This window comes from Neofelis nebulosa, chromosome 4 (assembly GCF_028018385.1).
Source record: "Neofelis nebulosa isolate mNeoNeb1 chromosome 4, mNeoNeb1.pri, whole genome shotgun sequence".
NCBI classification, from domain to species: domain Eukaryota; kingdom Metazoa; phylum Chordata; class Mammalia; order Carnivora; family Felidae; genus Neofelis; species Neofelis nebulosa.
In genome coordinates this window covers 144,649,186-144,667,832 of record NC_080785.1, presented here as the reverse complement: position 1 = coordinate 144,667,832, position 18,647 = coordinate 144,649,186, and the positions used below count along the sequence as shown (strand labels likewise).

The 18,647-nt window shown below is 35.3% G+C and overlaps 1 protein-coding gene across 4 annotated transcripts in view; it reads right to left on the bottom strand.

Moving 5' to 3' along the window:
• The window catches only part of DNAH12 (dynein axonemal heavy chain 12), a 214,949-nt gene that overhangs the window by 41,298 nt on the left and 155,004 nt on the right, over window positions 1-18,647 (bottom strand). For all 4 annotated transcript variants that reach the window (XM_058726464.1, XM_058726466.1, XM_058726467.1 and 1 more), the window contains 3 exons: window positions 16,862-17,054; window positions 15,143-15,315; window positions 10,888-11,028 (listed from right to left, as the gene is read on the bottom strand). In XM_058726464.1, coding sequence (XP_058582447.1) covers window positions 10,888-11,028; window positions 15,143-15,315; window positions 16,862-17,054 — 507 coding nt within the window. The remainder of the gene's footprint in view (window positions 1-10,887; window positions 11,029-15,142; window positions 15,316-16,861; window positions 17,055-18,647) is intronic.

The window sequence follows — 18,647 nt, the reverse complement described above, 5'->3', positions numbered from 1 at the left end:
ACACACCAGTCTGACTGTGGCCCCAGCGGTGGGCTGGGGGCAGACATCAGGTCGGACTGCGGCCCCGCCCACCAACTCCAGTTATACACCACAGCACGGGGGAAGTGCCCTGCGGGTCCTCACCACTCCAGGGACTGTCCAAAATGACCAAACGGAAGAATTCCCCTCAGAAGAATCTCCAGGAAATAACAACAGCTAATGAACTGATCAAAAAGGATTTAAATAATATAACAGAAAGTGAATTTAGAATAATAGTCATAAAATTAATCGCTGGGCTTGAAAACAGTATACAGGACAGCAGAGAATCTCTTGCCACAGAGATCAAGGGACTAAGGAACAGTCACGAGGAGCTGAAAAACGCTTTAAACGAAATGCAAAACAAAATGGAAACCACGACGGCTCGGATTGAAGAGGCAGAGGAGAGAATAGGTGAACTAGAAGATAAAGTTATGGAGAAAGAGGAAGCTGAAAGAAAGAGAGATACGTAATAGGGATGAAAAAAAGAGATGTTCTCCAGATAAATGAAAACTAAAGTTTATCACCACTAAACTGCCCTTACAAGAAATATTAAAGGGACTTCTCTGAGCTGAAAAGAAATGGCACTAATTAATAACAACAACAAAAAGTGAAAGTAAAAATCTCACGGAAAAGGTAAATAAATAGTAAAGGTAGTGAATTCAATCACTTTTAAAGCAAGTATGAAGGTTAAAACACAAAAGTAGTAAAATTAAAACTACAATAGTTAGTTAAGGGATGCATAAATGTGACATCAAAAATATAAAATGGGGGTACGTCTGGGTAACTCAATTGGTTGAGCTTCTGACTCTTGATTTCAGCTCAGGTCATTATCTCATGGTTCATGGGAGCAAGCCCCACGTTGAACTCCATGCTGACAGTGCAGAGCCGCTTGGGATTCTCTCTCTCTCTCTGCCCCTCCTTACCCCCTTCAAAGTAAATAAATAAATTTAAAACAGACTATTATAATAATTTTCTTTCTTTCTTTTCTTTCTTTTCTTTCTTTCTTTCTTTCTTTCTTTCTTTCTTTCTTTCTTTCTTTCTTTCTTTCTTTCTTTCTTTCTTTCTTTTTATTATTAGAGAGAGAGAGAGAGCATGTGGGGAGGGGCAGAGGGAAAGAGAGAGAGAGAATCCCAAGTAGGTTCCATGCCCATTGTGGAGCCCTATGTGGGGCTTGATCTCACAGTAGTGAGATCATGAACTGAGCTGAAATCAAGTCGGATGCTTAACTGACTGAGCCACCCAGGAGTCCCCAAAACAGACTATTATAAATACAGGATGCTATATTTGAACCTCACAGTAACCACAAAGAAAAAATTTCCTGGTAAATACCACAAAAAAAAAAAAAAAAAAAAGGAATCTAAACATAACACTAAAGAAAGCCATCATACCACAAGGGAAGAAAGAAAAGAAAAAAAGGAACAGAGAAAATCTAGGAAAACAGGCAGAAAACAATTGCAAAATAGCAATAAGTACATACTTACCATTAATTACTTTAAATGTAAATAAACTCTCCAATCAAAAGACATAAAATGGTTGAGTGGATTAAAAAAAAAAAAAGACCCACCTCTAGGCTGCCTACAAGAGATTCAATTTAGAAGTAAGGATACACATAGACTGAAAGTGAAGGGATAGGAAAAGATAGTTCATGCAAATAGAAATGAAAAGAAAGCTAGTGTAGCTATACTCATACAAGACAAAATAGACTTTAAAACAAAGACCAAGATGGGAATTACATAATTATAAAAGACCAATATGGGAATTATATAATGATAAAGGGGTGAATTCAACAAAAAGATACAGCACTTATGAAAATATCAAGAGTACCAAAATATATAAAGCAAAAATTAATAGATCTAAAGGGAGAAACTGACAGCATGACAGTAATAGTAGGGAACCTTAACACCCTCACTTACATCAAGAATAGATCAACCAGGCATAAAATCAATACGGAAACATTGGCTTTAATGACACATTAGACCAAATGGATTTAGTAGACATATACAGGAAACCCCATCCAAAAGCAGAATATACATTCTTCTCAAATGCACATGGAACATTCACCAGGACAGATCACAGGTTAAATTCAAGAAGATAGAGATTATATTAAGCATTTTCTCTGACCATCACAGTATAAAACTAGAAGTTGATTACAAAAAAAAAAAACCCTGGAAAAACAACAAAAATGTGGAGATAAACAACATGCTACTAAACAACTAATGATTCATCAAAGAAATCAAAGAAATAAAAAAAAAAAATACATAGAGACAAATGAAAACAGAAATATGACATACCAAAATCAATGGGGTGCAGCAAAAGTGGTTCTAAGAGGGAAGATCACAGCAATATAAGCCTACCTCAAGAAATAAGAAAAACCTCAAACAATCTAACTTTACACCTGAAGGAGTTAGAAAAAAGAGAATAAATGAAGGCCAAAGTTAGTAGAAGAAAGAAAATGACAAAGATCAAAGTGGGAATAAATCAAATTGAGACTAAAACATAAATAAATAAATTAAAAAGATCAGTGAAACTAAGAGGTGGTTCTTTGAAAAGATAAATAAAATTGACAAACCTTTAGCTAGACTAACCAAGAAAAGAAGAAAGAGGGCTCAAATAAGCATAATCATAAATGAAAGAGAAGTTACAACTAAAGTTATAATTGTACTACAAATAATTATATGCAAATGAACTGGACAACCTAGAAGAAATGGAAAAATTCCCCAAAATATATAGCCTTCCAAGATTGAATCATGAAGAAATAGAAAATCTGTATAGACTGATTACTAGCAAGGAGATTGAAACAATAACAAAATCAACTCCCAACAGGGGCACCTGGGTGGCTCAGTTGGTTGAGTGTCCAACTCTTGATCTCTGCTCTGGTCATGACCTCATGGTTTGTGAGATCTAGTCCCCCATCTGGCTCTGTGCTGACAGCATGGAGCTTGCTTGGGATTCTGTGTCTCTCCTTCTCTCTCTGTCCCTCTCCTATTTGCTCACTCTTGTTCTCTCTCTCTCTCAAAGTAAATAAATAAACATTAAGGGGTACCTGGGTGGCTCAGTTGGTTAAGTGTCTGACTTCAGCTCAGGTCATGATCTCGTGGTTTGTTGGTTTGAGCCCTGCGTCGGGATCTGTGCTGACAGCTGAGAGCCTGGAGCCTGCTTCAGATTCTGTGTCTCCCTCTTTCTCTGCCCCTCCCCCCACCATGCTCTGTCTCTGTCTCTCAAAAATGAATAAATGTTTCAAAAATTACTTTAAATAAATAAACATTTAAAAGACTCCCAAAAAACAAAAGTCCAGGACCAGACAGCTTCATTGGTAAATTTTACCAAACATTCGAAGAAGACTTAATACCTATCCCTTCTCAAACTCCTCCTTCAAAACACTGAAGAGAAGAAAACACTTCCAAACTTATTTTATGAGGGCAGCATTACCCTGATACCAAAACCAGACAAGTACACCACAAAAAAAGAAAAATATAGGCCAATATCCTTAATGAACATAGATGCAAAAATACTCAACAAAATATAGCAAACCAAATTCAACAATACATTAAAAGAATCATACACCATGATCAAGTGGGATTTATTCCAGAGATCCAAGGATGATTAAACATCCACAAATCGATCAAGATGATATGCCATGTTAACAAACTTAAGGATAAAAATCACATGATCATCTCAATAGATGCAGAAAAAGCATTTAACAAAATTTAACATCCATTTATGATAAAAACTCAACAAAACGGGTACAGAGGGAACACACCTCAACACAATAAAGGTCATATATGATAAACTCACAGCTAACATACTCAAATGGTGAAAAGCCAAAAGCTTTTCCTCTAAGATCATCAACAAGACAAAGATGTCCACTCTTCACACATTTATTCAACATGATACTGGAAGTTCTAGCCACAGAAATTAGGTAAGAAAAAGAAATAAAAGGCATCCAAAATAGAAAGGAAGAAGCAAAATTGTCACTATCTGCAGATACTTTATATAGAAAATTCTAAAGACTTTGTTGGAACTGAGAAAGACCATTAGACCTAATAAATACAGTAGAATTTCAGGATGGTGTCAATCTACAGAAATCAGTAGCATGTCAATACACTAATGAAGAACTATCAGAAAGAGAAGTGAAGAAAACAATCCCATTTACAATTGCATCAAAAGAATAAAATATCTAGGAAGAAATTTCATCAAGGAGGTGAAAGATCTGTACACTGAAAACTGTAAGACACTGATGCAGGAAACTGAAGACCCAAATAAATGGAAAGATATTTTGTGCTCATGGATTGGAGGAATCAATATTGTTAACATGTCCATACTACCCAAGGCAATCAACAGACTGAATGCAATCCCTTTCAAAATGCCAATGACATTTTTCACAGAACTGTAAGTACTAATTCAAAAATTTTTATGGAATCACAAAAGATCCTGAATAGCCGGGATCTTGAGAAAGAACAACAAAGCTGAAGGTATTATGCTCCTTGACTTCAAACTACATTACAAAGCTTTAGTAATCAAAATAGTATGGTACTGGCATAAAGACAGACACACAGATCAATACAACAGAATTGAGAGCCCAGAAATACATATACAGAGCCCAGAAATACACACACACACACACACACACACACACACACACAATTTATGACAAAGGGGGAAGAACGCACAATGCATAAAGGACAGTCTCTTCAATAAATGGTGCTGGGAAAACTGGACAGCCACATCCAAAAAAAAAAAAAAAGAAAAAGAAACTAGATCACTATCTTACACTATACACAAAAATTAACTCAAAATGGATTAAAGACTTGTATGTAATACCTGAAACCATAGAACTCCTGGAAGAAAACATAGGTGGTAAGCTTCTTGAATCAGTCTTAGCTATATTTTTGTGGATAAGACTCCAAAGCATAAGGGAAACAAAAGCAAAAATAAATGGGACTGTATCAAACAACACAGTTTATACACAGTGAAAGAAACCATCATCAAAATGTAAAAACAACCTACTGAATGGGAGAAGATATTTGCAAATCACATATCTGACAAGGAGTTCATATCCAAAATATATGAAAATTGCATACAACTTAACCACAAAAAGCAAACAACTTGATTTCAAAATGGGCCTAGGATCTGAATGGACATTTTTCCAAAGAAGAAATACAGATGGCCAACAGGCACGTGAAAAGATATTCAACATCACTGATTATTAGGGGAATGTAAATCAAAACCACAGTAAGGTATTACCTCACACTAGTTAGATTCATTATGATAAAAAAAAAAAAAGACAAGAAATAAGTGTTAAGAGAATGTGGGGAAAAGGGAATTCTTGTACCCTGTTGGTGGAATATAAATTGGTCTGAGGATTATGGAAAATAGTATAGAGACTCCTCAAAACATTAAGAATAGAATTACAATACAATCCAGCTATTTCACTTGTAGTATTTAATCCAAAGATTATGAAAACTCTCATTTGAAATGATATATGCACCCCAATGTTCACAGCAATATTATCCACAATAGCCAAGATATGAAAAAACCTAAATGTCAGTTGATGCATAAATGGATGAAGAAGATGTGGTCTATATATACAATAGAATACTACTCAGACATAAAAAAATAATAAAATATTGTCATTTGTGACATGGTTGGACCTGGAGGGTATTGTGTTAAGTGAAATAAGTCAGAAAGAGAGAGACAAAAACAGTACAATTTCACTCCTATGTGGAATCTAAAAATAAACAAAACAAAAACAAACTCATAGACACAAACCACAACAGATTGGTGGTTACCAGAAGGGAAGGGGGATTGTCAGTGGTGAAATGGATGAAGGGGGTCAAATATATGCTGATGGATGGTAACTAGACTTTTGGAAGTGATCACTTTGTAATGAATGCAGATGCTGAATTATAATATTGTACATCTAAAAATTATATAATGTTATATACCAATCTTACCTCAAAATATCAGAAACAAAAACAAAGAACAATGGCAATGAATAAAAAAACAGTAACACATATGATAGATATTAATCCATCTATGTCAATAATCCACTTTAAATGTCAATGGTTTCAGTACATCAATTAAAAGACATAGACTATCAGAGTACAATAAAAAAAATAAGACCTAACTCAGGGTGCCTGGGTGGCTCACTCAGTTAAGTATCAGAGTTAGGCTCAGGTCATGATCTCACAGTTTGTGAGTTTGAGCCCCGTGTCAGGCGCTGTGCTGACAGCTCAATCCTACAGTCTGCTTTGGATTCTGTCTCCCTCTCTCTGTCCCTCTTCCACTCGCACTCTGTCTGTCTCTCTCTCTCTCTCTCTCTCTCTCTCAAAAATAGACATTAAAAATTTTTTCTAATATTAAAAAAATAAGACCTAACTATATGTGGTCTACAAAAAAAACCAAACTATGAAAACAGAGAGTCAAAGAAAAGGGATGGAGAAAGATATAGCGTGCTAATGTTAATCAAAATAAAGCTGGAGTAGCTATATTAATTTCAGAAAAAGAAGACTCCAGAGCAAGGAAAATTATCAGGGATAAAGAGGGTCATTACATAATGATAAAGGGGTCAATTCTCCAAAAGACCCAATGTTGTTAATGTGTATGTGCCTAACAAAAGAATGTCCAAATATATGAGATAAAACCTGATAGACAAAGAAAAATAGATCAATCTATTACTAAAATAGTAGTGGACAGATCCAGCAGCAGAAAATAGTAAAGACAGAGTTGAAATAACAGTACCATTATTCAACTAAATGCAATTGACATTTATACAATACTTTATCAAACAACATCAAAATACACATTCTTCTCAGCCTCATATGGAACATTCACCAAGACAGAACACATTCTGGGTCATAAAACACACTTTAACAAATTTAAAAGAAGAGAAATCACACAAAGTATTCTCTCTGACTACAATAGAATTAAACCAGAAATCAGTAACAGAGAGATAGCTAGGAAACCCCCAAATACTTGGCAATTAAACACACTTCTAAGTAATGTATGGCTCAAAGAAGTTTCAAGAGAAATAAAAAAATATTTTGAATGAAATAAAAATGAAAACACAACTTATTCAGATTTGTGGAATGCAGCAAAAGTAATGTTCAGAGGGAAATTTAGAACACTGAATTCATTTATTAGAAAAGAAGATAAATTTAAAATCAATCATTTGGGTTTCCACCTTAAGACACTAGAAAAAGAAGATCAAATTAAATCCAAAGTAAGCAGAAGTGAAGAAATAATAAAAATCAGAGAAGAAATTTATGAAATTAAAACAAGTCAATAGGAAAAAAAGTCAATAAAACTAAAATCTGGTTCTTTGAAAAGATCAATAAAATTGATTAACCTCTAGCCAGGATAACTAAGGAAAAAAGTGAGAAGACACAAATTACACATATCAGAAATGAAAGAAGGGCCATCATTACTAATTCCATTGACATAAAAAGATAATAAAGGAGTATTATGAACTGTATCTCCTCAAATTTGATAACCTACCCGAAATGGATCAATTCTTTGGAAAATACAATCTGCCAAAATTCACAGAAGGAGAAACAGATAATCTGAATAGACCTTGTGTTAGTGTACTCATGCTGCCTAAATAATGCAAATTTATTTTCTCAGAGTTCTGGAGTCTAGAAGTTTGGATCAGGGTTCTGGCTGATTTGGTTTCTGATGAGACCTCTTCCTAGCTTGTAGACAGTGACCTCCTTACTTTGTCCTCACATGGCCTTTCTTCTGTGTGCATATGGACAGAGAGAGTACTTTGGTATCTCTCTTTTTAAAGGGAAATTAATTCTGTCAGATCAGGACCATACCTTTATGACTTTATTTAACCTGAATTACTTCCTTAGAGGTCTCATCTCTAAATATAGCCACAATGGAAGTTAGTGCATCAACATATGAATTTGAGGGAAACACAACTATTCAGTCCATAACTATATCTATTAAAGAAATTGAATTGATAATTAAATTGATAACCTTCCAAAACAGAAACCACCACATTAAAATGGGTTCTGGAGAATTCTACCAAACTTATAGGAAGAAATTATACCAATTATTTGCAATGTCTTCCAGAAAATAGCAGAAGGAATACTTTTGCTCTATGGAGCAAAGGAATACAATTACTCTATGAAGCTAATATTACCCTAATGCCAAAATTACACAGATAAAAGAAAACTACAGACCAATATCTCTCAAGAACATGGATACAAAAATTCTCAACAAGATACTGGCAAGTTGAATCAAACAATGTATAAAAAGAATAACACACCACAACAAAGTGGTATTTGTTTCAGGAATGTAAAGCTGTTTCAACATTAAAAAAAATCAATAAATATAATCTATCATATAGATAAACTACAGAAGAAAAAGCACATGATCATATCAGTAGATGCAGAAAAGGCATTTGACAAAATCCAATACCCTTTCATGATAAAAATTCTCAGCAAACTTAGAGGGGAACGTCCTCAACTTGATAAAGAACATTTACAAAAAAAAACTTACGGCTAACATCATACTTAAAAATAAGAAACTAGAAACTTTCCCACTAAGATCAGTAACAAAACAAGGATGTCCCTTTTCATCATTTCTTGTCAATATCATACTGAAAGTCCTGACTAATGCAATAAGAAAAAAAGATGTATTGCCTTTGTTTGTGGATAACATGATTATCTACGTAGAAAATCCAAAAATCTGAAAGAATTGACAACAAACTCCTAGAACTAATATGCAATTATATTAGCAAGGTTGCAGCATACAATGTTAATATACAAAAATCACTCTCATATAGATCAACAAGTGGAATTTGAAATTAAAAACACAAATGCCATTTGCATTGGCACTCAAAAAGTGAAATACTTAGATATAAATTGAACAAATCATGTACAAGATCTATGTGAGAAAAACTATGACAATGTGATGAAAGAAATCAAAGAACTAAATAAATGGAGAGATATTCCATGTTCATGAATAGGAAGAATCAATATTGTCAAGGTGTCAGTTCTTCCCAATTTGATCTATAGATTTAATGCAATCTCACGCAAAATCCAAGCAAGTTATTTTGTGTATAATTGACGGAGTTATTCTAACATTTATACAGAGGGGCAAAAGACCAAGAATATCCAACACAATATTGAAGGAGAAGAACACAACTGGAAAACTGACATCACTGGACTTCAAGGCTTACTATAAAGCTACAGTAATCAAAATAGGGTGGGTGTGGGTAAAAAAATAAATAGACAAATCAATGGAACAGAATTTTGTGAATACTGACAAACTGATTTTCTATAAAGTTCACTTTATATGAAGAGACACAAGACTCAGAATAGCCAAAACAACATTTAAGAACAAAGCCTAGGACTGACACTACCTGACTTCAAGACTTAGTATAAGGCTAATTAAGTCAATACTACAAAAAAGACAAATAGATCAGTGATACGGAATAAAGAATTTAAAAATACACCCATAAATAGAACCACCTGATCTTTGACAAAAAGCAAGGGCAGTACAATGGAACAAAGACAGTCTTTTCAACAAATGGTGCTGGAACAGCTGGATGTCCACCTGCAAAAATAATAATAATAATAATAATAATAATAATAATAAATCTAGACAGAGACCCTTCACAAAAATTAACTCAAAATGAATCGTAGACATAAATGTAAAATGCAAAACTATAAAATTCCTAGAAGATTACATAGTAGAAAATCTAGGTGACCTTAGGTATGGCAATGATTTTTTTATATATAACACCATGAACCATGAAAGAAAGAAGCTGGACTTCATTAAAATTTAAAACTTCTGCTCTGCCAAAGATACTGTCAAAAGGAGAAGGCAAGCCACAGACTGGGAGATAATATTTGCAAAAGGCATACCTGATGAAGGACTGTCATCCAACTCAACAATAAAAAATGAACAATCAAACTGATTCAAAAGTGGCCAAAAGACCTAACAGATACCTTACTGAAGAAGATATAAGGATGGCAAATAAGCATACAAAACATTAACAGCATCATGTGTCGTTAGCAAATTGTAAATTGAAATGAGAGAACAATACATATCTATTAGAATGTTCAAAATCCAGAATGCTGACAAGACCAAATGCTGGCAAGGATCTGGAGCAACAGGAACTCTTACTCATTGCTGGTGGAATACAAAATGGTGCAACTACTTTGGGAGAGAGTTTCTTAAAAACTAAACGTACTCTTACCACATGACTCAGCAATCTTCGGTAATTAAATGAGTTGAAAACTTATGTATATACAAAAACATACACACAAATGTTTATAATTTTATGGTTAATATTCAAAACTTGGAAGTAATCAAAATGTCTTTCAGTAGGTGAATAAACTGTGATACATCCAGAGAATGGAATATTATTTCATGCTAAAAAGAAAGAAGCTATCAAGTCATGAAAAAACATGGAAGGGCCTTAAGTGCATATTATTAAGTGAAAGAAATCAATTTGAAAAGGTTCTATTTCTTTTTTTTTTAAGTAATCTCTACACCCAATGTGGGGCTTGAACTCAAAACCCCAAGGTTAAGAGTTGCATGTCCTACCAATTGAGCCAGCCAGGCACCCTGAAAAGACCTCTATTTCTTGACCTGGTTGGTGGTTACACAGACTTCTGCTTTATAAGAATTCATTGAACTGTACATGAATATTTTGTCGACTTTTACGTGTGACTCACATTTTAAAAATCTAAAAAACATCCAAACACCAATACTATTATAGAGAAATGGACAAGTAAAATCATGACTTAAGCAGAGCAAAAACATCGTATCTTTCTGTGAGAAACCATCCTCATAGATTAGTTTCCCCATGCAAGTTTTTAAAATAAATAAATTAAGATAAAGCAAGTAACTTACAGAAGAAGATTGGCACATAATAAAAAGGAAAACAGCAGCTTGTCCTTCTCAAATAGTGATCGGCATATATTACAATATAAGTTGTATGTGAAGTGGTCATTTAAATATCGTAGGCGCTTTTCCAAAATTTTGGATTTGTTACTGAAAGGTTGAAAAACAGGCAAATATACTGTCAAACAAAACTAAGAAAAAATAAGTAACAGATGAACTAACATATAAGTAGCCACTGTTAAACACACACACACACACACACACACACACGAGTGCATATAAAATGGTGAAATCTGGGGCGCCTGGGTGGCTCAGTCGGTCAAGCGGCCGACTTCGGCTCAGGTCATGATCTCGCGGTCCGTGAGTTCCAGCCCCGCGTTGGGCTCTGTGCTGACAGCTCAGAGCCTGGAGCCTGTTTCAGATTCTGTGTCTCCCTCTCTCTGACCCTCCCCGTTCATGCTCTGTCTCTCTCTGTCTCAAAAATAAATAAACGTTAAAAAATTTTTTTTAAAAATTAAAAATTAAAAAAAAAAATAAAATAAAATGGTGAAATCTGAGGAAGTTCTGTCAATTTCCTGGTTGTGATATTGTACTATAATAATGTAAAACTGTTACCACAGGAGACACTGAATGAAGGATATATATAGGGCCTCCCTGTGTAGTTTTGTGTGTGTGCAACTTCTTCTAAGTTTATATGTAAAAGACAGGGTATAAGACTATGAGAAAATAAAATAGGGTTTATACCATCTCTCTATTTTCAAAATTCTGAACTTATTATATTCCAAAATGGCTGAAAATAATCACTAAATTAAGATACTTGCTGAATCTCTATTGGTGTGAATTTTTTTCTGGGTAGGGGACTATAAGAGATAAAGAATTATGAAATATTTACCTGTCCCAAAGAAGCATCAAATCTAGATCAAGATGTATACATTTAAAAAAAAAAAAGATGAAAAGAAGCATCAAATCTAGATCAAGATGTATACATTTAAAAAAAAAAAAGATGAAAAGTCAGAAAACATATGAACAAAAGGTTACTTCCAGATGTGGTTATGGCTAATATCTGTCTTCTTTATGCTCTTATATGTTCAAAATTTTGCAATAATCACATATTACTTTCATTTTTTTAGTCCAAAAATTTTATCAGTAATATTTAAAAGACACTCATTCTGGGGAAGTTTGGGCAGCTACATACATACATACATACGTACGTACGCAAGAAAGCAAGCAATTACCACATGACCCAGCAACTGCACTCCTGGGCATTTATCCTAGAAATGAAAACTTATGCTCACATAAAAACCTGTACATGTTATTCATAAGAGCTAAAAATTGGAAATAACCCAGATGTCCTGTAGTACATCGATACCATGAAATATTTCTCAGCAATAAAAAGGAACAAACTACTGACACACACAACAACCTGAATGAGTCCCCAGAGAATTAAGCTGGGTGAATAAAAGCCAATCCTTAAAAGTTATGTGCTATATGATCCCATTTATAGGACATTCTTGAAATGACAAAATTACAGAAACGGAGAATGGATTAGAGGTTCTCAAAGATTAAGGAGAGGGTGGGGATGGGAAAGAAGTGGGTGTGGCTATACAAGGGCAGCATGGGAATCCTTGTGGTAATAGTGGTGTTCCCTATCTTGACTGTATCAACAGCAATGTCCTGGTTGTGATCATTGTAGACGTTTTCAAGATGTCACCATTGAGGAAACTGGGTAGAGTATACACAGGATTGCTCTATTTTCTTTCTTTCTTTTTCTTTCTTTCTTTTCTTTCTTTCTTTCTTTCTTTCTTTCTTTCTTTCTTTCTTTCTTTCTTTCTTTCTTTCTTTCTTTCTTTCTTTCTTTCTTTCTTTCTCTCTTTCTCTCTTTCTCTCTTTCTCTCTTTCTCTCTTTTTCTCTTTCTTTCTAATCTCTACACCCAACTCCTGGCTCAAACTCACAACCCCAAGATCAAGAGTTGCATGCTCCACCAACTGAGCCAGCCAGGCACCCCCACTGTATAATTTCTTATAACTACATGTGAATCTACATTTATCTCAAAATTAATTTTAATTTTAAATTTTAGTTTAATTTTTAAAAAGCAATCCTTTGATCCATGGAAAGGTGAGAGAAGAGTAGGGGATAGTGACACTTCTCTGAGCAGACCTTTAGTTCAGGATTTACTTCTAGAGTCATATTAATGGGTTATGTGCTCACAAATATAATAAAATTAAAATCAACAAGGGTGAAGGGAAAACTCTAAAATGAAATTTAAAAAAAATCCAAACCAACAACAAATGAACCTAACTGTATTTCACATCAATAACATTGCCATGCTGAAGGAGGAAAAATTAACACAAGTAATTTTTTGAATATAGTTTTTTATGTCTAAAAACAAAAAGACTGTAATTTTCTGTGTGGACATCTGCATTCAATTCTCTTCAGTATATACCTAAGAATCACTGGATTTGCTGATTACTAGATCATATGGCAAATCTATGTTTAATATTTTCAAGAATGTCCTAAATATTTCCAAAGTGGCAGCACTAATTTACATTCCTGCCAGCAGTGTATGAGGGTTCTGATGACTCTGCATCCTTGCTGACGCTTGTTATCGACATTTATGTCAATTCCTCAACTTGAATTTTCTCCATCGTGTGGATGGTGTAAGTTCAAATTCCAAATCCCAACTGGTAATCTTAGGGATTTCAGTCACTCCAGCGAGACTGTTCTACCAAGAGCCCACGTAGACCATATATGGTAGGCTCAAATCATATTTTTATTCTACTTAACTAATACAGTAGTTACTAAGTACCAGATGCTACGATAAACACTTCACAAATATTAAATTCTTATAACAATTCTAAAAGGTAGGTATGATTATCATCTCTATTTTATAGATTAAAAAATTTGAGGCAATTACAGAAAGGTTAACTGACTTGACTGTACTAATGTAGCTAGTATGTGGCAGAACTGAGATTTCACCCCCTACTCCAGTCTGACTTTAAAACCTGTGTATGTTTATTAATTGATTAAAGTGAAAATATCTAGCAAACAATTAGAAATGTGGGCCTGGGAGCACCTGGGTGGCTCAGCCAGTTGAGTGACTTGATTTCAGCTCAGGTCATGATCCCAGGGTCATGGGATGGAGCCCAGGTTATGATCCCAGGATCATGTGGGGACTCCATGCTGAGTGTGGAGACTGCTTGGGATTCCCTCTCTCTTTTTTTTTTCTCTCTCTCTCTCCCTCTGCCCCTCTCACCCGCTTGCACACACTCTCTCTACAAATTAAAAAAAAAATTTAAGGGGCGCCTGTGCGGCTCAGTTGGTTGAGCATCCAACTTCAGCTCAGGTCATGATCTCATGGCTTGTGAGTTTGAGCCCCGCATCGGGTTCTGTGCTGACAGCTCAGAGCCTGGAGCCCGCTTCAGATTCTGTGTCTCTCTCTCTCTCTCTCTCTCTCTCTCTCTCTCTCTCTCTCTCTCTGCCCCTCCCCCACTGGCTCTCTCTCTCTCTCTCTCAAAAATAAATAAACATTAAAAAATTAATTACAAAGAAATATGGGACTGAAGCTTTTTATTTTTTAAATTTTATTCCTTCCTTCCTTCATTCATTTTTAAAATTTATTTATTTTTGAGAGAGAGTGCACGCATGAGCAGAGCAGGGGTGGGGCAGAGAGAGAGGGAGAGAGTGAGAATCCCAAGCAGACTCTGCACTGTCAGCGTGGAGCCCAACACGGGACTCAAACTCATGAAACCTGAGATCATGACCTGAGTCAAAATCAAGAGTCAGAGGTCAACTAAATGAGCCACCCAGGCACCACAAATTTTATTTATTTTTTTAAGAATTTATTTTTAAGCAATTTCTACACCCAATGTGGGGCTCAAACTCACAACCCAAGATCAAGAGTTGCTTGCTCTACTGACTGAGCCAGCCAGGCACCCTGGGACTGAAACTTTTTAGAGATCTCAAAGGTGGAGAAAGATATTGTAGTTGCCAGCAAAGATAAGTCAGGTGCCATATTAAAATATTTAAAAGAGGCAGGGAGGACTAAAGCTAATCCTTCTATGCCTACATTTTGAGTGGGGGTGAAATAAAACTTAGAATAAATGGAGGCTTTCTCTCTCCCTCTCTTTCTTTCAACTTTTCCTATTTTTAAATACTCTGTAATGAATGCATATTACATATTAAGAAAAAAAGTTATGTATTTTTTAATGGAAAGCATGGTGGAAATCCAACATAGGAGGATGAATGAAGCTACAGAAGGTTTACCTGTCATGAATGGAGTTGATGTAAAGGTTCACAAACCAGGTGAGAGAGTACTGGTACATGGGATCGATGTTAGCCAGGTCTGCAATGCTGAAGAATAATACCGATGAATGTTTAGCAATGGGTCTGTAGCCTTCTCGAGACTCTGCTATTTTGAGTTCTGTTTTCTCTGCTATCTAGAAGAGAAAAATCAAGATTAAGAAGTAGGAAATGTGTTTTTTTAATTATGTGTTTTTCATGTAATAAAGTTTATGTTAAAAAAAAAATAACCCTCTAACTCAATGGCAAAATTACAGAGGTATGGTTTACAAGGAAAGGTTTTAGTATGCTAGAAGCTGGAAAGACAGAAAGACAAAAAGAAAGACAGAAAGACAGAAACAAAGAGGGAGAGAGAGAAAGGGGGAGGGAGAGAGGGAGGAAAAAGGAAAAGGAAGGAAAGAATTAGGAAGGGAGGGAAGAGGAAGAAGGGAGGGAGAAGAATGAATGAAAAATAGTTTAAGGTTGTGTTTCTTGTTTGGGGAATACCAGAGCTGTCAATCTTTGCTTTTTTTGTCTGGATCTGACATGTGTCTACTATAGTCACTCATCTTCTTTTATTTCAATAGGTCAGAGAGAGGGAGAAAGAGAGAAAGAAAGAGGGAGAGGGAGGGAGAGAGAGAGAAGGAAGAAGGGAGGGAGGGAGGGAGGAAGGGGGGGGGAGGGAGAGAATGTGCACATGTGTATGTTTAAGGTGTCAACAAGTGTACCAGAACCCAGGAAAGTCTGGGAAAGTAGATTTCACAAATATTTGTTAGCTGATGGGGTTATAGAACAGTACCTTTTCAATTAGCTTCTTGTATGTTTAACATTTCTGGACATAGTAGGGGTGTTAATATTTGACCCCAAAAGAAAAAACTTCTGAAAGATAACAGCTCTTCAGCTGACAACTCTATCTGATAGAATGATATTCTATAGGAAAAATGTGTAGAGCACTTATTCAATCCACTTTTCCTTCTTTGGACACACTATCTACAGACTCTGTTGAATGAGTGTGCCTGGGTAGTCATGTTTATACTGAATGATCCTCTTTGTAGCTGATTCAGTCAGGAAGTAGAGATAGAACTGGGCCGAAGATAAGCCAAATCAATTCTTCCCCCAGAGAATTAGAATTTTAAGAGCCTCAGAAGCTGAAGTCAAGTGGTACTGGGCATTAGTGCTAATAAAAGGTAATGGAACCAAAGCTGGTTTCTACAGGCAAGACAAATGTTTGAAGGAACAGATGTAAAGTGTTACCAGAGAAATTGGTTTTAAGATGGAGAGGCACATATGAGGACTACACAGTCTTAGAGAGGGGCAGACAAAGAGCATAGAAACTTTCCATTTATTCTTGAGGCCGGTATGTACTTCTGTAATTGGGGAAATAAAATGCTCCCTTGTATCTTTTTTTTTTTTTTTTTTTCAGTTTGAGCATAGTTGACACACAATGTTACATTAGTTTCAGGTATAAATATAGTGACTGGACAAGTTGATACATTATGCTATGTTCACCACAAGTATAGCTACCATCTGTCAGTATACAACACCATTACAATGTTTTTGACTATATTCCTTATGCTGTCCTTGTATCTTTTTTATTTGAGCTAATTTGAGTGTGCTTCTGTTCCTTGCAAACAAACTTTCTCCAGAGTTATACTGAGAGAAAATTGAAAAAGAGTCAAAAGGTTGCTAGGACTCTTTTTTCACCTGCTGTTTCTTTGTTATCTCATTGGACATCATTTTAGCAGAGTCTAAGACTTTAATTGCACTTTCGTCTTCTAAAATGTTGCCTTCTGAAGATGATAATGTTTCTAAAATTTTCTTCTCTATATCTTTTAGCTGTTTCTTATTAGCTGCAGACTGAAGAATAAGGGCATTTCGTTCCTCTTCTAATTCTGGTCTAAAAAGATAGAAACATTTAGTCTAAACTTGCAGTATTTTATCAAGTTCATATCTAAATACTAGGTATCACAATTTTGTAGACAGTTAAATAATTTTGTAGAAATGTAACACAAACCAAGATATATAACACAAACTTTATCCTAAGGAAAAAGGTTATTTCCATACAAACGATAGTTTGAGAAACATGAGCAAAAAATGATCATTAAATTCATATATGTGAAATGTGGCAATAACTTAATAAGTCTAAGAATGCGCTATGTTTATCCATACGGCTTAGATAGTTTTGTGAGGATAAGAACTGGAGAAGAAACACAACAGAAAACTTCTTATCTATTCGTTGGCTTTTTCATATTCAGTGTTACTTTCATTATCTCTTCCGCAAGAGCAGAATCAGAAAAGATGACTCATCATACAATTGTCTCTTCAGGTAAAAGACAAAATTGGCACTTAACATCTTTACAAATATAGTATAAGACTTCAAAATATCATATTTCACCATGTTCAGGAATATGTTAGGACATGGTTCTGTCTTGGATACTATACAAGTGGGATTCAAATATTGGAAGTAACAAAAGCAACACATGATTCCATAATTTCCCTTATAATTTGGTTTCATAAAATAGAGTGCTTGATAATGCTATGTGAAGCTCCAAGTGGAATCAAAGATTTCTTTCAGGAAGCAATCCTTTACTAGTAGCCCTATCAGGTATTTTAATATCTTTTTCTCATTTAAAACATAACACATGCTAGTAATGGAAAAATACATAACGTATAAAAAAATAATTAAAATTATCCACAATCTTACCACCCTTAGAGATGACCACTGTTAACATTCTGGCATATTCCCTCCCAAGTGGACAGATATATATACATATAATTCATGCATTAACTTTTTTTTTTAACAAAATATTACCCATACCATGTATAGTTTTGTATCCTGTTTTTTCATTCTTTTTTTTTTTTTCAACGTTTTTTATTTATTTTTGGGGCAGAGAGAGACAGAGCATGAACGGGGGAGGGGCAGAGAGAGAGGGAGACACAGAATCGGAAACAGGCTCCAGGCTCCGAGCCATCAGCCCAGAGCCTGACGCGGGGCTCGAACTCACGGACCGCGAGATCGTGACCTGGCTGAAGTCAGACGCTTAACCGACTGCGCCACCCAGGCGCCCCTGTTTTTTCATTCTTATCTAAGTATTTCATCACTCATTCTTATTTCACTATTTCACTATATAACTCAACTATTTCATTATTTCATTAACATCCTATATTTAAGTCTTTCAACACATTTCTGATTTTGTCCACAGCATATATTCTTAGGGATGAACTCTTTGGCTCAAACAATCAGATACAAGTCTGAAGTCATGGCATGTCTCCTGAATCCTACAGAATGGCTATTTTATTTTATTTTTTATGTTTGTTTTTATTTTTTGAGAGAGGGTGAGCGCATGCAAGCGGGGGATGGGGAGAAGGAAGGGGAGGGAGAGAATCCCAAGCACAGGGTACAATCTCACGATCATGAGATCATGACCTGAGCTGAAATAAGAGGTGGATGCTCAACTGAATGAGCCACCCAGGTACCCCCAGAACAGCT